General features: G+C 39.9%; 1 pseudogene and 1 gene segment (V, D, J or C); both read left to right on the top strand.

Annotated features, from left to right (window-relative positions):
- Positions 1-2,525: 2,525 nt before the first annotated feature.
- Positions 2,526-13,387, top strand: LOC104681471. The segment is given in 3 exon segments: positions 2,526-2,588; positions 2,963-3,285; positions 13,226-13,387. Coding segments are annotated over 3 exon segments (534 nt in total).
- Positions 13,388-20,051: 6,664 nt separating this feature from the next.
- On the top strand, positions 20,052-21,578 carry LOC104681472 (annotated as a pseudogene).
- The last annotated feature ends 1,264 nt before the right edge of the window (positions 21,579-22,842 follow it).

Raw genomic sequence — 22,842 nt, 5'->3', positions numbered from 1 at the left:
GTAGTACCATTCAGGACATAGGCATGGGCAAGGACTTCATGTCTAAAACACCAAAAGCAACGGCAGCAAAAGCAAAAATTGACAAATGGGATCTAATTAAACTAAAGAGCTTTTGCACAGCGAAAGAAACTACCATCAGAGTGAACAGGCAACCTACAGAATGGGAGAAAATTTTTGCAACCTACTCATCTGACAAAGGGCTAATATCCAGAATCTACAAAGAACTCAAACAAATATACGAGAAAAAAACAAACAACCCCATCAAAAAGTGGGGAAAGGATATGAACAGACATTTCTCAAAAGAAGATATTCATAAAGCCAACAGACACATGAAAAAATGCTCATCGTCACTCGCCATCAGAGAAATGCAAATCAAAACCACAATGAGATACCATCTCACACCAGTTAGAATGGCAATCATTAAGAAGTCAGGAAACAACAGGTGTTGGAGAGGATGTGGAGAAATAGGAACACTTTTACACTGTTGGTGGGATTGTAAACTAGTTCAACCATTATGGAAAACAGTATGGCAATTCCTCAAGGATCTAGAAGTAGATGTACCATATGACCCAGCCATCCCACTACTGGGTATATACCCAAAGGATTATAAATTATTCGACTACAAAGACACATGCACACGTATGTTTATTGCGGCACTATTCACAATAGCAAAGACTTGGAATCAACCCAAATGTCCATCTGTGACAGACTGGATTAAGAAAATGTGGCACATATACACCATGGAATACTATGCAGCCATAAAAAAGGATGAGTTTGCGTCCTTTGTAGGGACATGGATGCAGCTGGAAACCATCATTCTTAGCAAACTATCACAAGAACAGAAAACCAAACACCGCATGTTCTCACTCATAGGTGGGAACTGAACAATGAGATCACTTGGACTCGGGAAGGGGAACATCACGCACTGGGGCCTATCATGGGGAGGGGGGAGGGGGGAGGAGGGAGGGATTGCATTGGGGAGTTATACATGATATAAATGATGAATTGATGGGTGCTGACGAGTTGATGGGTGCAGCACACCAACATGGCATAAGTATACATATGTAACACACCTGCACGTTATGCACATGTACCCTAGAACTTAAAGTATAATAAAAAATAAATAAATAAATAAATAAATAAATAAATAAATAAATAAAATAAAAAAAAAAAAGACATGCATCACTATACAGATTACAGTTAAAACGCTGAATCACATACAAAGAGAAAATCTCAAATGTGTCAAAAAAAAAGCCCTGGTTCATTATACCAGGGAAACAGTAACAAAACCTGGTTAACTCTTCACTGGACCAAGAGAGGCAAGAAGACAGTGAGATTACATATTTACATGCTAGGTGGAGGGGACTCAACCAAGGATTCATTATCCAGTGAAAATATGTTTCAAAGGTAAGGGTAAAGTAAAAACACTTCTTTATGAACAAAATGAAGAGAAATGAATTCTTGTAGATATGCTCTCTATATATTAAAGACGTAATTTTTCAGAATCACTGAAAATGAGAGCAGATAGTAAGTTGAATGCACAGCAATAAATGAAGATTTCATAAATAGCAAAGAAAAGAGTAAGAAGCAGGGAAAAGACAAAAAAAGGTGTTGCCTTCAATGTATATGAAACTCCAGTACAGTAAAAACCAACCAATTGTGATGAATATCTGAATTCCAGTTATCTTGATTGAGATGGGGAAGCAGCTGTTGCCTGGGAAGGTGCAAGAGGGATGAATCTGGAGAATTTGAAATATTCTAGAGATTCATTGGAATGGAGAACATACATAAAACTTAGTTGCATATTTAGCATTTCAGCCCTTTACTCGGTATGTGTATTACCTCAAGAAAAAAAAAATTGAAAAAGCTAATTCTGGATTCAAATACATATGAACAAAGAAAGAAGAATTATCAATTACTTATGGAATCTCAATCTTACTCAGAAGTGAAAAATACCTTGGGAAGTGCTAAGAAACAAGAAATCTAAGAGAGAAGACAAAAGGAACAGGGAATTTATCCTACTCATGCAGCATAGATTTTATCTCTGTTGGTTTCCTTCCAAACAGAGGAGGAACTTTTCTCACCAGAGAGGCCCCTTGACCTTCCCTTGGCTCTTTCCACCTCACTGCACCCACCAGGGATTTTGCATATTGTCCCCTAGGGAGGACCTTCCACTGTGAGTCTGAGATAAAAACTCAGCTCTAGCCTTACCTGGACTGATCAGGACTCCTCAGGTCACCTTCTCACAATGAGGCTCCCTGCTCAGCTCCTGGGCCTGCTAATGCTCTGGCTCCCTGGTAAGGATAGGATTAAAATAAGGTGGGAAAATGGGGTAAGAAGCTGAGATCTGGGGGCTCCACAGCTTCCCATATTTATTTCAGCCCTTCCCCCTGCCCCATCAACCTTTTCCACGCCACTGCACCCACCAGGGGATTTGCATATTGTTCCCTAGGGAGGACCTTCCTTCGTGAGTCTGAGATAAAAGCTCAGCTCTAAACTTGCCTTGACTTATCAGGACTCCTCAGGTCACTTTCTCACAATGAGGCTCCCTGCTCAGCTCCTGGGGCTGTTAGTGCTCTGGCTCCCTGGTAAGGAGAGGATTAAAATGAGGTGGGAAAATGGAGTGGGAGGGTGAGTTCTGTGGGCTCCACAGCTTTCTATATTTATTTCAACCATGTGTACAGGCACATGGTCTGTGCTCCAGAAAAGATAATTCATCTTTTTCTCTCAGGAATAAGCATGAATCATCTCCAGGAACAATGAGCAGTGCTCTGATTAAGATTTTGAAAATAGAGGGTTCCCTACTGGCTAATAAATACTGGATTCATTTTAGAAAGTCTATTTTTTATGATATAAATCAAAACTTTAAAAATATGTAACCGTAAATCAAAATCTTAAGGGAAATCATGAAAGTTGCTCATAATGGTCTATATAACCTTGCACTTCTCTATTATTATTTCAGGATCCAGTGGGGAAATTGTGATGACCCGGACTCCACTATCCCTGCCCATCACCCCTGGAGAGCCGGCCTCCATCTCCTGCAGGTCTAGTCAGAGCCTCATGGATGGTGATGATGGATTCACCTATTTGTATTGGTACCTGCAGAAGCCAGGCCAGTCTCCACAGCTCCTTATGCATTTTGCTTCATACCGGGCCTCTGGAGTTCCAGACAGGTTCAGTGGCAGTGGGTCAGGCACTGATTTCACACTAGAAATCAGCAAGGTGGAGGCTGAGGATATTGGGGTGTATTACTGCATGCAAGCTCTAGAGCTTCCTCCCACAGTGGTACATCCCCAAACAGAAACCTCTCTGATGGGGTGTCCCAGCTGCTCACATGCACTGCTTATCTTGGGAGCAGCTCAGCAGGGTCTCTGAGACTGCAGAAGAGGAGGCTGCTGGAGGAATCAGGTCAGAGTTTGCTTCTGAGGACTCTGGGACGACAGGTGCATGCCACTAAGCATGGTTAATTTTTATATTTTTCATAGCATCAGTACTTCACCATGTTGCCCAGCCTGTTGTCAAGTCCACGGACTCAAGCCACTCACCTGACGTGGCCTCCCAAACTTCTGGGTGTATAGGTGTGAAACATTGTGTCAGGTCAGTGCCCTGGTTTATGTTCCTGTCACCTCACACAGCCTTCACCCTCATAAGCAACAGGAGAATGAGGAGGTTCAAGGACCCTGTGAGTAACAAATTGGGACAAAAGGAAAAGGAGAATGGAATCTCATCTGAATCCTCCTTCCTTGCCTACATTTGTTGAAATTTATTGAGCAAAACAGCCAGACAATTGATTATTTCTGGCAAAACATGTTGAATACATCTTAGGGTTTAACAATTTTTGGTAAATTTTAAGGAAAATATTTGGTTATATGTAAAATTGATATTTTTCCACTTTTTAAATTTCAGCTTCTTCTATTTACCATTCTTCTCCACTCCATGAGACAGTAGAGACAGGATTCTCCACTAGTTCTCCTCAGGGGGAGCTGGCTGAGGACTATCACCAACATCTTGGTTGTTAGTGTCAAATAGATTTTATAATTTCATAGCAGGCACAAGATGCTAATACTAATACTCTTCGATTACAATTAAATCTTGCTGATAGAAAAAGGGAGTTCTTGAAATTTGGAAAGTTGATATTGAAAATAAACTGCAGGCATTCCAAGATGGCCGAATATCAACAGCTCCGGTCTACAGCTCCCAGTGTGATCAATGCAGAAGATGGGTGATTTCTGCATTTCCAACTGAGGTACCTGGTTCATCTCACTGGGACTGGTTGGACAGTGAGTGCAGCCCACAGAGGGCAAGCTGAAGCAGCGCGGGGCATTGCCTCACCCAGGAAGTGCAAGGGGTCATGGGATTTCCCTTTCCTAGCCAAGGGAACCCATGACAGACTGTACCTGGAAAATCAGGACACTGCCACTCAAATATTGGGCTTTTCTAATGGTCTTAGCAAACGGCACACCAGGAGAGTATATCCCACGCCTGGCTCAGTGGGTCCCATGCCCACGGAGCGTTGCTCACTGCTAGCGCAGCAGTCCAAGATCAAGCTGCAAGGCAGCAGCCTGGCTAGGGGAGGGGCATCCACCATTGCTGAGGCTTGAGTAGGTAAACAAAGTGGCCAGGAAACTCGAACTGGTTGGAACCCACCGCAGCTCAAGAAGGCCTGCCTGCCTCTGTAGACTCCACCACGGGGGACAGGGCATAGCTGAACAAAAGGCAGTGAAAACCTCTGCAGACTTAAATATCCCTGTCTGACAGCTCTAAAGAGAGCAGTGGCTCTCCCAGCACAATGTTTGAGATCTGAGAAGAGACAGACTGCCTCCTGAAGTGGGTCCCTGACCCCCATGTAGCCTAACCGGGAGACACCTCCCAGTAGGGGCCAACTGACACCTCATACAGCTTGGTACCCCTCTGGGACAAAGCTTCCAGGGGAAGGACCAGGCAGCAACATTTGCTGTTCTGCAATATTTTCTGTTCTGCAGCCTCTGCTGGTGATACCCAGGCAAAGAGGGTCTGGAGTGGACCTCCAGCAAACTCCAATAGACCTGCAGCTAAGGGACCTGACTGTTAGGAGGAAAACTAACAAACAGAAAGCAATGGCATCTACATCAATGGAAAGGACATCCACACCAAAACCCCATCAGTAGGTCACCATCATCAAAGACCAAAGGTAGATAAAACCACAAAGATGGGGAGAAGCCAGAGCAGAAAAGCTGAAAATTCTGAAAAACAGAGTGCCTCTTCTCCTCCAAAGGATTGCAGCTCCTCACCAGCAATTAACCAAAGCTGGATGGAGAATGACTTTGATGAGTTGGCAGAAGAAGGCTTCAGAAGGTCAAACTTCTCTGAGCTAAAGGGGGATGTTCGAACCCATTCCAAGGAATTTAAAAGCCTTGAAGAAAATTAGATGAATGGCTAACTAGAATAAACGGTGTAGAGAAGACCTTAAATGACCTGATGGAGCTGAAAACCATAGCATGAGAACTATGTGGTGCATGCACAAGCTTCAATAACTGATTCAATCAAGTGGAAGAAAGAGTATCAGTGATTGAAGATCAAATTAATGAAATGAAGCTAGAAGAGAAGTTTAGAGAAAAAAGAGTAAAAAGAAATGAACAAAGTCTCCAAGAAATATGCGACTATGTGAAAAGACCAAATCTACATTTGATTGGTGTACCTGAAAGTGACAGGGAGAGTGGAACCAAGTTGGAAAACACTTTTTAGGATATTATCCAGGAAAACTTCCCCAACCTAGTAAGGCAGGCCAACTTTCAAATTCAGGAAATACAGAGAACACCACAAAGATACTCCTTGAGAAGAGCAACCCCAAGACACATAATTGTCAGATTCAACAAGGTTGAAATGAAGGAAAAAATGTTAAGGGCAGCCAGAGAGAAAGGTCGGGTTACCCACAAAGGAAAGTCCATCAGACTAACAGCAGATCTCTCAGTTGAAACTCTACAAGTCAGAAAAGAGAGGGGGCCAATATTCAACACTCTTAAAGAAAATAATTTGCAACACAGAATTTCATATCCAGCCAAACTAACCTTCATAAATGAAGTAGAAATAAAATCCTTTACAGACAAGGAAATGCTGAGAGACTTTGTCACCACCAGGCCTGCCTTACAAGAGCTCCTGAAGAAAGCACTAAACATAGAAAGGAACAACTGGTACTAGCCACTGCAAAAACATGCCAAATTGTAAAGACCGTCAATGCTAGGAAGAAACCGCATCAACTAACGAGCAAAATAACCAGCTAACATCATAGTGACAGTATCAAATTCACACATAACAATATTAACCTTAAATGTAAATGGGCTTAATGCCCCAATTAAAAAACACATACTGGCAAATTGGATAAAGAGTCAAGACCCATCAGTGTGCCGTATTCAGGAGATGCATCTCATGTGCAGAGACACATATAGGCTCAAAATAAAGGGATGGAGGGATATCTACCAAGCAAGTGGAAAGCAAAAAGAAGCAGGGGTTGTAATCCTAGTCTCTGATAACACAGACTTTAAACCAACAAAGATCAAGAGACAAAGAAGGTCATTTACATAATGGTAAAGGGATCAATTCCACAAGAAGAGCTAGCTATCATAAATATATATGCACCCAATACAGGAACACCCAGATTAATAAAGCAAGTCCTTAGAGAATTACAAAGAGACTTAGACTCCCACATAATAATAATGGGAGACTTCAACACTCCATTGTCAATATTAAACAGAGCAACGAGACAGAAGGTTAACAAGGATATCCGGGACATGAACACAACTTTGCACCAAGTGGAACTAGCAGACATCTACAGAACTCTCCACCCCAAGTCAACAGAATATACATTCTTCTCAGCACCACATCACTTATTCAAAAATTGACTACATAGTTTGACGTAAAGCACTCCTCAGCAAATGTAAAACAAAAGAAATCACAACAAACTGTCCCTCAGACCACAGTGCAATCAAATTAGAACTCAGGACTAAGAAACTCACTCAAAACCACTCAACTACATGGAAACTGAACAACCTGCTCCTGAATGACTACTAGGTAAATAATGAAATGAAGGCAGAAATAAATATGTTTTTTGAAACCAATGAGAACAAAGACACAACGTACTAGATCTCTAGAACACATTTAAACCATTGTGTAGAGGGAAATTTATAGCACTAAATGCCCACAAGAGAAAGCAGCAAAAATCTAAAATTGACACCCTAGCATCACAATTAGAAGAACTAGAGAAGCAAGAGCAAACAAATTCAAAAGCTAGCAGAAGGCAAGAAATAACTAAAATCAGAGCAGAACTGAAGGAGATAGAGACACAAAAACCCTTCCAAAATCAATGAATCCAGGAGCTGTTTTTTCAAAACAATCAACAAAATTGATAGACCGCTAGCAAGACTAATAAAGAAGAAAAGAGAGAAGAATGAAATAGACTCAATAAAAAATGATAAAGGGGATATCACCACCGATCTCACAGAAATGCAAACTATCATCAGAGAATGCTATAAATACCTCTGTGCAAATAAACTAGAAAATTTAGAAGAAATGGATAAATTACTGGCCACATACACTCTCCCAAGACTAAATTAGGAAGAAGTTGAATCTCTGATTAGACCAATATCAGGTTCTGAAATTGAGGCAATAATTAATAGCCTATCAACCAAAAATGTCCAGGACCAGATGGATTTACAGCCGAATTCTACCAGAGGTACAAAGAGGAGCTGATACCATTCCTTCTGAAACTATTCCAATCAATAGAAAAAGAGGGAATCCTCCCTAACCCGTTTTATGAGGCCAGCATCATTCTGATACCAAAGCCTGGTAGAGACATAACAAAAAAAGAGAATATTAGACCAGTATCCCTGATGAACATCGATGCAAAAATCCTCAATAAAATACTGGCAAACTGAATCCAGCAGCACATCAAAAAGCTTATACACCATGATCAAGTCAGCTTCATCTCTGGGATGCAAGGCTGTTTTGACATAGGCAAATCAATAAATGTAATCCATCACATAAACAGAACCAAAGAAAAAACCACATGATGATCTCAACAGATCCAGAAAAGGCCTTCGACAAAATTCAACAGCCCTTCATGCTAAAAACTCTCAATAAATTCGGTATTGATGGAATGTATCACAAAATAATAAGAGCTCTTTATGACAAACCCACAGTCAATATCACACTGCATGGGCAAAAACTGGAAGTATTCCCTTTGAAAACTGGCACAAGACAGGGATGCCCTCTCTCACCACTCCTATTCAACATAGTGTTGGAAGTGCTGGCCAGGGAAGTTAGGCAGGAGAAAGAAATAAAGGGTGTTCAATTAGGAAAAGAGGAAGCCAAATTGTTCCTGTTTGCAGATGACATGATTATATATTTAGAAAACCTCATCATCTCAGCCCCAAATCTCCTTAAGCTGATAAGCAAATTCAGCAAAGTCTCAGGATACAAAATCAATGTGCAAAAATCGCAAGCATTCCTATACACCAATAACAGACAAGCAGAGATCCAAATCATGAGTGAATTGCCATTCACAATTACTACAAAGAGAATAAAATACCTAGGAATTCAACTTGCAAGGGATGTAAAGGACCTCTTCAAGGAGAAGTACACGCCACTGCTCAACGAAATAAAAGAAGACACAAACAAATGGAACAACATTCCATGTTCATGGATAAGAAGAATCAATACCATGAAAATGGCCACACTGCCCAATGTAATTTATAGATTCAATGCCATCCCTGTCAAGCTACCAATGACTTTCTTCAAAGAACTGGAAAAAACTAGTTTAAAATTCATATGCAAACAAAAAGGGGCCTGCATTGCCAAATCAATCCCAAGCAAAAAGAACAAAGCTGGAGGCATCACGTTACCTGACTTCAAACTATACTACAAGGCTACAGTAACCAAAACAGCATGGTACTGGTATCAAAACAGAAATACAGACCAGTGGAATAGAACAGAGGACTCAGAAATAACACCACACATCTACAACTGTCTAATCTTGGACAAACCTGACAAAAATAAGAAATAGGGAAAGGATTCCTTGTTTAATAAATGGTGCTGGGAACACTGGCTAGTCATATGTAGAAACCTGAAAATGGATCCTTCCTTGCACCTTATACAAAAATTAATTCAAGATAGATTAGAGACTTAAATGTTAGACCTAAACCCATAAAAATCCTAGAAGAAAACCTAGGCAATACCATTCAGGACATAGGCATGGGCAAGGACTTCATGACTAAAACACCAAAAGCAATGGCAACAAAAGCCAAAATAGACAAATGGGATCTAATTAAACTAAAGAGCTTCTTCACAGCAAAAGAAACTACCATCAGAGTGAACAGACAACCTACAGAATGGGAGAAAATGTTTGCAATCTACCCATCTGACAAAGGGCTGATATCCAGAATCTACAAAGAACTCAAACAAATTTACAAGAAAAAATCAAACAATTCCTTCAAAAAGTGGGCGAATGATATGAACAGACACTTCTCAAAAGAAGATATTTATGCAGCCAACAGACACATGAAAAAATGCTCATTATCACTGGTCATCAGAGAAATGCAAATCAAAACCACAATGAGACACCATCGCACACCAGTTAGAATGGTGATCATTAAAAAGTCAGGAAACAACAGATGTTGGAGAGGATGTGGAAAAACAGGAACGTTTTTACACTATTGGTGGGAGTGTAAACTAGTTCAACCATTGTGGAAGACAGTGAGGCAATTCTTCAAGGATCTAGAACTAAAAATACCATTTGACTCAGTGATCCCATTACTGGATAAGAATATCCAAAGGATTACAAATCACGCTGCTATAAAGACACATGTACAAGTATGTTTACTGCAGCACTATTCACATTAGCAAAGACTTGGAACCAATCCAAATGTCCATCAATGATAGAATGGATTAAGAAAATGTGGCAGCGAGGTGGCGGGCGCCTGTAGTCCCAGCTACTCGGGAGGCTGAGGCGGGAGAATGGCGTAAACCAGGGAGGCGGAACTTGCAGTGAGATCCGGCCACTGCACTCCAGCCTGGGCAACAGAGCGAGACTCCATCTCAAAAAAAAGAAAATGTGGCAAATATACACCATGGAATACTATGCAGCCATAAAAAAGGATGAGTTCATGTCCTTTATAGGGACATGGATGAAGCTGGAAATCAACATTCTGAGCCAAATATTGCAAGCACAGAAAACCAAACACTGCACGTTCTCACTTATTCAGAGGCGGGAATTGAACAATGAGAACACTTGGACAAAGGGTGGGGAACCTCACACATTGGGGCCTGTCATGGGGTGGGAGGATGGGGAAAGGATAGCATTCGGAGAAATACCTAAAGTAAATGATGAGTTAATGGATATAGCAAACCAACGTGACACATGTATACATACATAACAAACCTGCACGTTGTGCACATGTGCCCTAGAACTTAAAGTATAATAATTTTTTAAAAAGTTAAAAATAAAACTACTATCTGATTCAGCAATCCCACTACTGGGGATATATCTAACAGAAATGAAATCGATATGTCAGAGAAATACCCGCACTCCCATGTTTCTTGCAGCATTATTCAAAATAGCCAAGATATGGAATCAAACTAAGTGTGTAACAATGGATGAATGAAGAAAGAACATTTGGCATATATACACAATCGAATACTATTGTTTCATAAAAATGAGTAAAATCCAGTCATTTGTAACATGGGTGAGCCTATAGGACGTTATGTGAAGTAAAATAAATCAGATGCAAAAAAATACAACATGATCTCACCCATATGTGGAATATAAAAAATAGTTAATCTTATAAAAGTAGAGAATAGAACAGTGATTACCAGACATTTTGGAGAGGAAGAAAGGAGGAGGTTCATCAACAGTTACAAAGTTACACTCAGGGTGGGAGGAATAAGTTCTGGTGTTCTATTAAACAGTAGGGTGACTATGGTTAACATTCAGGTATTGCAAAATAGCTAGAAAAGAGGTTTTTGAATATCCTCACCACAAAGGAGTGATAAATGTGTGAAATGATAGATATGCTAACTACACTGATTTGATCATCATATAACATATGCATATATCAAAACATCAAATTATACCCCATAAGTAGGTACAACCACAAAGTCTGTTTAAAAAATAATGCCTCTTCAGTTGATGAATTATTAAATGAAACAAGTAGGAACTTTCTATAGTTATTCCTCACAAAATTCAAAAAGGCTGAGTGTAGATACTGTGAGAAAAGAAACAATATTACAGACCTTGTTAATAAAGACTTTAATCATTATCCTATCTTCCCCCCAGGCCATTGTCTTGTCCCACACTCCAAAAGTAAGTATAACATAGGTGTATAGCCTTTTATTCCATTTATCCATTTTGGTGTATAGTTTTCCATTTCATAAATATAATTTAAAATATGTTAATATACTGCATGTGTTTTTATATTATAGAATATAACAATATTGTTGTGTAATTTGCTTGTATGACTCTACATTATGCTTTAAGAACTATCTAACACATGTAGGAACAGTTGCATAGTGATATATGACACAACAGTGTATCTTTTTTAACTGTGATGTGATCTTATTACAACTTATCGTATAATTTATTTCTTCCTTTATTGATGACTAGTTTGTTTGCAAATTTTTGCTGTCTTACACAATCTTAAGTGAAAAAGAAAAAACTGCATATACTGGGAGATGCAGTATACTAAAGGTGTAGTATTTTCCACGGATCACTGAGGAAATACAGCATCCTGTATTTCTGTAAACTTTTTTATTTTCCAAAGTTCAGAATTTGAGATTGGGCAGACTGCAGGAATGGGAGCATGAAGAGAACACAGAAAAGGTCAGCTACTGTTCAATTAAACTGCCCTTGATTATGGTGGGTGGGATGTGGCTGGTGGTGGCCTTGGCAGTTGATGATGTGGATCCAAAAAGGGGCCAAATATGTGACTTGTGAAGAACCACAGAGTTGAATGCACTGCTGCGTGGCTTCCTGGGTGGAGCCTGTGACACTGGGAGTCTCACAGGAAAGTAATGTCGTGAGTAGGGCTTTAGGTCTATAATCACCAAAGGTTTATTCAAGTCCCTGTGCAAGGAGACCTGAAGTCATGTCACTCAGTCCGAGTCAAATCACAACAGCCAAACAGAGCTTCTGAAACTCATTCTGCCCCTAGAGGAGGTCTAGCAGAGACGACTGGTTGGGTCTGGGAGATGTCACAACCACTGACATGCTGAGCAGAAGGCCAAGCAAGTTGTTAACCTGTAAGTTTTTATAAATGACAATTTTGATATTCAATTAAAATGTTTTGAAATAAGTAAACGTATTATTTTTACACAATGTGGTCATTACCTAAAAATAAATCTGATTTCCATACTCTAGCAGTAATGTATAGAAAAATGTGTGATTTGCATATATTCACTTAAAATAATGCTCCAAAAATATTTATGAATTATTCATGGGCATGTCAGTTACTTTCATGAGGTGACATAATTAAAGTAATGTTTGTATCAAAAGGATAAAGTATATTTTTTCTGATAAAAAATGGATCACGTCAGAAATGTTTGTCTATTCTAAGATGATGGATCCCATGGTGAGGGAGTTTAAAATTGTGTTTCCAAGCAAAAGTGTCAATAAAAGAAAGCATGGAATATAGTAAATAATTTTTCACACAAACAGAGAATAACCAGTCTTTAGAGTACTTTTCCATTCATGAGTGAGAACACACATCCAACCCGAAATCTGTTGATTTCACTCCCACAATCACCAGTGTGGAGACTAAAGGTAGCACAATTAAAATTACGTTTTTAACCAGAAAGTACAAAAACGAAGAAAAGATGGTTCTTAGAAAATAGTTCGCAAAACAAAGTAAGACATGTGTGTAGAAGGTATTCACAAGTGGGGACTCAGATCTAACCAAAATTCTAGAGATTTCACCATCACAAACACTACTTTGGAGCCCTGGAGATGCTGCACATCCTCCTGTGAGCAGGACACTCATTGGGACCCTGCACAGTGTGATGGCCCCAAACACAAAGCTCCCAAGGAAGCTCAGCCTTTCAGTGTGGCAGGAGAGGCTGCGGTGCCAGGGGCTATTTCCACAGCAGGTGGAATCAGGTGGACTTAGGCAGTTGTCTGGAGATTCTTTGAGGAAGAGGACATGAGGCCTCAGTCATGGGTACATGCTCCTCTTCAGTGTGAACAGGGGCTTGGGCTCTCTAGGGCACCTTCCAGAGCCTCTTCCTTCCTAACTATTTGGGGCGCTCGAGTCACACAGACTCTCCAGGGTTGGCTGCCACATCCTCCCTGGAACAGCCACTAAAGTTTCCTGCTATCCTCACGGCTGCAGGGATGCTCAGTCACATCACTGGGAGGAGATCCTAGTGTGTCCTGTCCTTACCTGCTGCTGCTGATGACCTTCAGGGCACTTCTTCCTGATTTTGCTAAGTGACCCCATAAGCGCCCATCATGCTGACCAACCATCCTCCTGACCAAGCATCAGGAGGTTAGAAATCAGCCTGCACTGCATGACTTTTGGCTTGTGAGCAAATCAGAGCTCACAGGAGTCTCATGTATGTGCAGCTCATAATAATATCATATGAGAATCTTATTCTAACTTTCCCAGTCTCTCAGCTCTCTGTGAGTAGTTACTCACTCTGACCATCCACTCTAAAACTTTCCTCTTGTGAAGCTACAGCAGATGTTTTTATTTTGAGACCGATATGATTCTAATGGTGGAATACGTGATGTGTGCTTACCACATTCTCACATTTCTAAGAATAAATAAACCTTATTTTGAGTGTAATTTGCCTTTTTTTCTTTTTAAACTAGTTTATCAGGGTTGTAGATCAAGTGATTGATTTTAAAACTTCCTTCCTAAAGTTCATGAATATTGCTAGAAATTTACTGCTTTTTCACATTCCACAAATGCGGATATGTCATGTATACTCTCAGTTCAAAATACTTTTTAATTTTCATTTTTGTTTTTTCTTTGTTCCAAATTATATTTAGTAGTGTTTTACTTAGTTTTAAATTATGTGAATTTTTTTTGATAAATGTCTTTTTAAAACTGATTTTTGTATTTCAGCAGTTTCATGGGAACACGAGGTTTCAGGTTCTACTGGTGAGTTATATAGTAGTGAAGTCCAGGCTTTTAGTTATCCATCACCTGAAGCAAGTACATTGTACCCAGGAGGAAAATTTTCATCCCTCCTCTTGGTGCACCATCTCCCTCCAAATCACTCTCTGTTGCCGATTTCTAATACAATTCTTTTGGTTATTGAGAATTTATTTTGTATGATTTATGTCGGTTTAATTTCACTGAAATATCTTGTGGCTCAAAATATTATGTATCCTAGCAAATGTTTTGAAAATAATTTGCTGTAGTTTGGTGGAGTGTTCTTTAAGCACCAATCTTGTCCAGATGGTTGATAGTGTTGTCCAAGTTGTCTGTACCTGCAATGGCCCAAGATGAAGGGCTGTTTGCACTGCAATGTGCACCTGCTGCAGAGCACTTGTCTACCCTGGGCCCCACTCAAGGCTTCAGACTTTCATGTCATCTAGTGAGTCAAACCTGTATTCCAAGGGGTAGAATATGTAGCCTCCAGAAACCAAAAAAGGCCCACTAGGGGCTTCCTTCTTTTAAAGACAAACACACTCATTAAACACACTGGAAGGGAAGAGTTATCGCTGTCATTCTGAACTCTGATTCTCTCCATGTTGATGTAGCACGCATTACAGTGGCCTTATTAATTATTAATGGGCACACATTTAGTGCTGTTCTATGACAGCTATAGAGATGAATGCCCAGCTACAAGGTGCAGGGCAATACCAGCTGTGGTAAATCAGCCTCCTAACTACAGCCACCATATGAATAGGCAGCCACAAAGAGTCCCCAAGTCAATTTCTGATTATATTCCTGGTCTTGGTGCAGTATCTGGACTTGCTCTCTAATGAGGAGGGTCTAAAATTTGACATTGTGATGTCCTTGATTCTGCTGCACCAACTTTCATCTGGTCTTTCTGTCAGTCACTCACTAGGGCACACGAGTCAAACTCTCCATGTATATGATTATCTTTTTCCAAGTTCTAGTTAAAAGGCCTTTTCTAGATTTGCCTAGCAAATTAAATATTTTAATTCTATGAATAGTGTTGTGCAAATTGTGCCCCTCTCTGTGTCTCTCTGCAAATGTTAACATGAGGACAAATGTCATAATATGTTTCTCATTATTTTTATTTTCCTCTACATTTTCTGAGTAAAATAAACTGTTATTAGAAGTACCATGAGTTTAGTTTGAACCCTAGACAGACTTGCTGAAATTTAATATGTTAGCATCAACCCAGTAACCAAAGATATCGGTCTTTCTTAATGACATACTCACAATTGTTATGAAGAACCAGATATTTGCTTTGATTTTCCACAGAATGAATAGAATTTTCTCTTTTATTTTGCCTTATATTATTAATTTTTGTATAATCAGTTTTCCCGGGGTAACAGATTAATATACATTCTCATATTCGGTTTTAATTTTTTTTATGGCTGCTAGGATTCTAGAATACAAAATAAACCATTTTGCAGGTTGAGGATGTTTCAAATTTACTAAGGTAAGAGTATTAAATATGAGTAAGATGGAGCCAAGTAAGTGTCTAGTAAGAGATGATACCTCTAGTCCTTTGTTAAACTTAGTAGTTACATTCCTGACTGCTCCTGGGAGGCCAGAATTTATCTTTTTAAATTTTATTTTATTAATAATTCTTCATTCTCTTCCTCCTTGGAGGAATTTTATAAGAGCCAACTTCTAGAAGTACTGAAAAGCAAGGTCAGTTGGTTGTTCATGGAGCATTTACACTTGGGTGATTCTTAGCCACTGCTCTAGAGAGACCAAGTAACAATAAAGTTCAGTATTGTGAGGGGAAGCTGCTGCTTCCAGTAGGGCAGGGAGTCACTCTTTCCAGTTGTCAATGCAGAGATTGTGTGATTATTATTATTAACTATTATTTTAAGACAAGGAATGAGAACTGAATAATTTATTCAGCGCTTATCTGCTTCCCGTTCTGAAGTTTCAATTTTTGCTAGCAGGAGATGAAAGGAAGAAGCTAAAAGACAATTTCAGTTATTTTAGGAATCAGTTTAAGTGAGTTAATTTGATCCCTGATTTTTTTCCTGAGAGCCTTAAAGTTTCTTTAATTATAATTAATATATTTTATGGATTCTTAGAATTATTTAATATGAAAGAAAAAGCTATGTGTGAGAACTCTCAAACTCTATTTCCGTTTTTTCTATAGGTAAATTGTCTAAGTTAAGAGAAAAGAGTTACTTTACTTTTTCTCACGCAAATGGTCATATCAACTGCAGCTTCCACTACAGTTTAAAGAATAAATTCGCCAATTAAGTCTCAAGAAAGTTTTTGGGTTTACCACTTCCCATCTTTCAAGTAGGCCAGGGTTTATTGTATAGTTAACAAGGCCAATATCACATTCAAAGAGTGGAAAAAATTACTAACCTCCTAAGCAAGCTAAGGTTTTATGAAGACCTACTTTTGAGACCAATTTTCTGCAAGAGTGAAAATTGAGAGGGAACTTTTAAGACACAGAATGCTCAGGAAGGAAACAGAATCATTGCTTCCCTTTGTGCAGTTTGTTTGTAGGTGAGGTGGGCTTTGCAGAAAGATTAACAAGCACAGATGAAAAGCTCACCACTTAATCCCACAGCTGTGTGTATAGTTTTATAAAATTTCTAAGCATTTTTTCCAAGAAAAAGTGAAGAACAATACCTTAAACATTTGGAAACATGTTCAGCTTAGACAGCTCTAGAACAGGGTCTGAAGGTGAAACACACAAACAATCCTGTTTCTTCCAGTGTTGGAGAGATGGATTCTCAGAGGCAGAAGATACGCATTCACGGAGCCTTCATTCCCTGAGCTGTCTGTGTTCCAGAGTATTTATCTGTGAATCGATGCTCCAGTGAGTGAGAATTTACCGTTAGTGAGCGAATGCAGACAGCTGCAACCCCAGGTTCCTTGCAGCCAGGAATCCAGTCACAAGACCTGCAGCTTCACAGAGGGACACTCGTGGGTGGCTTTGTCTTAATTCTCAACCAAAGAGAAACTCCCCTTTAATCAAAAAGAACCTTCATTTTACCCTAGGTAAAACAGGCCTCTGTGTTTTTCGGCCTCTTCCATGGTAGTGTTGGTCTGCACAATTTGGACTAACACGGTCTGCAGAACAAAGTCTACAGAATTGGAAACAGTGACATATAAATGAGCCAAACATGGTCTGTGTGTCCTGACCTCTATATTGCTTATTTCACAACTGCATTTATTTCTCAATGGCCTGTTCCAAATGCAAATTTTACAAGGTAATTATTTAAAAACAGCCCAAAGAAGAGTATTTTTAGGCTTTTAGAAAGTAATTACTTTGCATGTCCAGAAAATTTCAACCACATCTGCTAGCAATAAGATAAACCCCAGTTATGAAAACTTTAAACCAGAAACTCCCCACTGTGCTGCTGTGCAGCGTCCCCTAGACACATAGCCCCTTGTCCAGTAACCCATCCATTTTGAGAAGCAACACTGGCATCTTATTCTCTGCACAGATTCCTGCTGGGAGGGTCTTGTCTCTGCAAACCTGTGAAAGCCTCACTCAATAAAGTCATGTGTGCGACTGCTCCCCTGTGGCCATCTCTTTCCTTGCTCAGCCCGCAAGTCCTTACAATCCCCTACAAATCAGATCACACTGTACACCCCAAACACTGACTCCAGGGTCATGAACACAAACAATTCCACTTCTAAGTCTCTCTTCCCAAGCCTTATGAATAATACTGTTGCTCCCAATTCTATGGACCCCAAACTAACCGCATCAGAAACAGGAGACACAGTCACAATAAACCCCACCTGCATAAGTCCTCCCTCATTCAGGTGACCATGGTTCATGTTATAGACACACAGAGGCAGAGACCTGCTGTACACCTAGATCTGAAGGAGGTGGTTCTGACACCTTCTGATCCGTGTCCACTGTGGAGTGACCAGCTTTGTCTGCTGTTGGCGAAGCCTTGGGGTAAGGTGTCAACAGATAAGAGAGGGAGGTTTCTAATCAGAACTAGTAATTTATTATTTAAGTATATAGGCAATATAGGGTAATTTCAAAGCCCTTTTCTGACTGTAAAAGATATTTACAAGATTTGACGTTTTATGGTATGTAAGGCAATACGTCATGAGATTTTTTTTTAAATCACAGTGGTAGCCTTCTTAACGATTTATTATTAAGTTTCATGGGAAACAGCAAGGCTATCTTAAATTGAAGCATCTTAAAGAATACTTTGCAAAAATAACATATTTAAGAATTGACTTTTAGTATAAGAAAACCTGAAAATTTTTTTACTGTTATTCACTTTTTTGCAATTCAAATTTCCATATTGAATAATGGATAGAACTGGTTCTTCATTTAACACCCTGTCAGAATAATTATTTAAAACTTGCAATAAGATGCACCATCTCGTTCTATTTTAGTTGGGCTGATTATGTTTTGTGTTTTCTTTTCCTTTTCCTGCAGCCTCTGACGTTTCTTTTTTTCACTGTTATGATTAATTAGGAATCTAATTCTTTCAAGACTAAGAAGCAGATTAGAATTGATTAATAACATAAGAAAAGAAAAAGTCAAGTACACAAATGTTACTAAATTTAATGAGGAAAAGAGTAAATAAATTTGAAATCGTAAAATATGAGCCTTTATTCTAAACCAACTTCTTAAGTACCATTTGATTGCTGTAACCCAAATTATTGCAATGGCATTCAATATTTAAAAGTCAATGTCATTGTTATTCAATTATCTTTTCCAATCTTGGAAAAAGCATTATTTTGGCAGATTTCCCAGAAGATATTTTAAATCAAATTTCATCTGGAATTATACCCAGATTTTCATTTGTTTACGTTCTTGGACAATTAAATATGAATTTCTGTTAAATTACCCAAGATTACATAGCAATACAAGTTAGTCTTTCAATTGTTCCAGGATTTTTTTCTTTTCCAGAAATGTGACTGTCCTTGTGATGGTGTTTGGTGTCGGCACCATTATTCAGGAGCTGTTCAATTAAATATTAAGCACATCACTAACAAATGAAGAAACATGAGATTGATCCCCTTTGTAATGATCAGCTGTGGGGCAGACTCACATCCCTGAGCTGTGCACATCTTTACATGAAACCATGAAAATGTCAGCTTCAGGTGCAGGTTACCCTGAGACATAAAACTGTAGATGCAGTCCTTGCTCTTCTCATAAAGACAATTTCTGTCTGAAATGTGGACTCACAGCTGTGGCTGTAGCACATCCAGACTTGGGGGTGACTCAGGTCTCACTCAGAGTTGGCAAGAACCTGGAAGCCCTGATAGGACCTGATCCCATATGACCAGGGAGACCTTGTGAGAAGAGTTTTCCTAAACACCACTCTGAAAAACATCATGCAGTGTTATTTCTTATTTGGTCTGTATCATTAACCTAGGAAATTCTTCCCTATGAGGGCCTGCTGGTTAATCTTATATATGTGAGATGATCACGATGGGACTATCCCAGATTGAACAGTTGGTCACCAGGAATTTTATATTCACTGCCTGAGGCATAACACTCTTGCCCACTTTCCTCTTACTTATGCTAGGTTCTTGGCTCTAAATGTAGAGAACCACATCATTCTCCCTGTGAGGCCCTTGGACAGAGTGCTCTTATGGGGCTCAGTCATCAGGTGCCAGGGAAGGGGAGATTCTAACACGTGTATTGAACAATGTTGACCAGTTATCCTGGAAACAGCAGATACCAGGCAACACTTGAACTGGCTCAGGAGCACTTTTCATTTGCAGGCCTTCTGCCTGTCTGTGCTTGTGGGAATGAGGCTGTTTTCTTCTCTAGACTGACTGGAGGGAGCCATGCAGGATGGCACTCACCTCCCAGAGATGCATCCTAGAAACACATTTCCACATTGTCAGGGTCCTTGTGCTTTCTCCATGTGGCATGTGCTGCACAACGTGTCCCTGCCCAAGGTGCCAACTTGCACAGTCAGAGACTTCTTCCCTTGACCACAGGCAAACTTGACTTGAACTATGTTTGTTTTGCTCCAACGAACATTTTATGTCACATTGTTCACAGAAGAGACATTCCCCCTGCCCCATCAACCTTTTCCACACCACTGCACCCACCAGGGGATTTGCGTACTGTCCCCTAGGGAGGACCTTCCCTTGTGAGTCTAAGATAAAAGCTCAGCCCTAACCTTGCCTTGACTGATCAGGACTCCTCAGGTCACCGTCTCACAATGAGGCTCCCTGTTCAGCTCCCGGGGCTGCTAATGCTCTGGGTCCCTGGTAAGGAGAGGATTAAAATAAGGTGGGAAAATGGGGTGGGAGGGTGAAATCTGGGGTCTTCACAACTTCCTGTATTTATTTCAACCATGTGTTACAAGCACATGGTCTATACTCGAGGAAAGAGAATTCGTATTTTTGTGTCAGAAATAAGCATGAATCACCTCCCAGGAACAATGACCAGCGCTCTGGTTACGATCTTGAAACTAAAGAGTTTCCTGCTGGCTAGTAAATAATGGGCTTATTTTAGAAAGTCTACTTCTTATGATATAAATCAAAACTTGAAAATACATGTAACTGTAAATTAGTATCTTAAGGAAAATCATGAAAGCTGCTCATAATGTATCTATATAACCTTGCACACCTCTGTTATTATTTCAGGATATAGTGGGGATATTTTGGTGACCCAGACTCCACTCTCCCTGCCTGTTATCCCTGGAGAGCTGGCCTCCATCTCCTGCAGGTCTAGTCAGAGCCTCTTGGATAGTGACGGGTACACCTATTTGGATTGATACCTGCAGAAGCCAGGCCAGTCTCCACAGCTCCTGATCTATGAAGTTTCCAACAGAGCCTCTGGAGTCCCAGACAGGTTCAGTGGCAGTGGGTCAGGCACTGATTTAGCCCTGAAAATCAGCCGGGTGGAGGCTGAGGATGTTGGGGTCTATTACTGTATGCAAAATATAGAGTTTCCTCCCACAGTGCTACATCCTCAAACAGGAACCTCCCTGGTGGGGTGTCCCAGCTGCTCACATGCACTGCTTGTCTTGGGAGCAGGTCAGCAGGGTCTCTGAGACTACAGAAGAGGAGGCTGTTGGAGAATACAGGGTAGAGTTTGCTGCTGAGGACTCTGGCCCATGAGAGCCTCAGCTGTGTTTCAGTCCCATATGTTAAGGCCTCATCAGCTGCCACGTGTAGCCACGTGCTCTGGGAGCAACCAGCTCTGATGAAGGAAGAGTGAATGAAAGCTCATCCTCACCCTCCCTGTCTGGCCCACATTTGTCGAGTCCATTGATTTTGCAGAACAATTAGATCATGGATGCAGGTTAGTGGTAACACAAGTGAAATACATGCTACAAATGACTGGTTTGGAGATAGTTTTATGCATGATAACACTAGGTCATACTGGGAAATTGCTATCTTCCCACTTTCCAAGCGTTCTCTCTCCTTTACCACTCACATGAAGCTGGCCTCTCTAATATTATGGTGGAGAAAGCATTCTGCACCAGCTGTCCTCACAGGAGTATGGCTAAGAATAATTAGTTAAAATGTTTGCTTTTCTTTACTACTTATAGATTTTGAAAATCCATGGCAGATATAAATTCTAATACCAAAATAGTTTGATTTTCCTCAGTTACCTTTTGCTGACTGAAAATGGAGTTCCTGCAATCCGATAGTGGACTTTGAAAATAAACAAAATAACTCAGAAGGAAAATGTCAAGTCTCTGTAATGTACCACAGGAATAATGCAGAATTATATGAGATTTTTATTTCCCCCTCAAATTTTTAGAATTTTAAAAGTATTTTACTGACAGAGTGTTTTAGAGAGGAAATACTTAGTACTATGTTTTCATAAGAAAATGATTCAAAGGCTGAATAAATGCGTTATTTTATATGACACTTTAAAAAAAATAAATCTGAATCCTCTATTTTAGTTGTAAATGCATAGAAAAATTATGCTCTTAATAGATTCCATTAACAATAGTGCTGTAAATTTACATGCTTTCTTTTTCTTTTTCTTTTCTTTTCTTTTCTTTCTTTTTTTTTTTTTTTGAGACGGAGTCTCTTTCTGTCACCAGGCTGGAGTGCATGGCACGACCTTGGCTCACTGCAACCTCCGCCTCCTGGGTTCAAGCAATTCTCCTACCTCAGTCTCTTGAGTAGCTGGGACTGCAGGCGTGCGTCACTACACCCAGCTAATTTTTGTACTTTTAGCGGAGATGGGATTTCACCACGTTTTCCAGGATGGTCTCAATCTCCTGACCTCGAGATCTACTTGCTTCAGCTCCCAAAGTGCTGGAATTACAGGTGTGAGCCCCCATGCCCAGCCTATGCTTTCTTAATAGGAAGGCTATAGTCTGATAAATATCTATACACATTTTGCCATGCAACTTTTAAACCTAACAGAATTGCTTTCTGTTAAAAAAGCAATAGTGCTTTCTTCACCATAATACTAGAGAGGGCAGTTTTGTTTGAGTGGTAAAGGAGAGAGAAAGTTTGGAAAGTGGGAAGATTGCAATTTCCCAGTATGACCAAGTGTTATCATGTATAATCATGATCTCATTGTTCTGCCAAATAAATTTATATGAATCCAAGTAATGAGTGATGTTTCTTACATGTGACAATATGGTGTAGAGACACAAAAGACTAGTTAAGTCAATAGAACAATATATCAGTGCAGGCTAGGGACTTAAATTATGCATGAGATGATTTATTTCAAGATAAAGGATTCCATAGTAAGTGCAATTAAAATTCCAATGTGTCATTTCTGTTAGGTTTA

Source organism: Rhinopithecus roxellana, chromosome 17 (assembly GCF_007565055.1).
Source record: "Rhinopithecus roxellana isolate Shanxi Qingling chromosome 17, ASM756505v1, whole genome shotgun sequence".
Taxonomy (NCBI): domain Eukaryota; kingdom Metazoa; phylum Chordata; class Mammalia; order Primates; family Cercopithecidae; genus Rhinopithecus; species Rhinopithecus roxellana.
The sequence above is the reverse complement of the archived record's forward strand: the minus strand, read 5'-3'. Positions and strand labels throughout refer to the sequence as shown.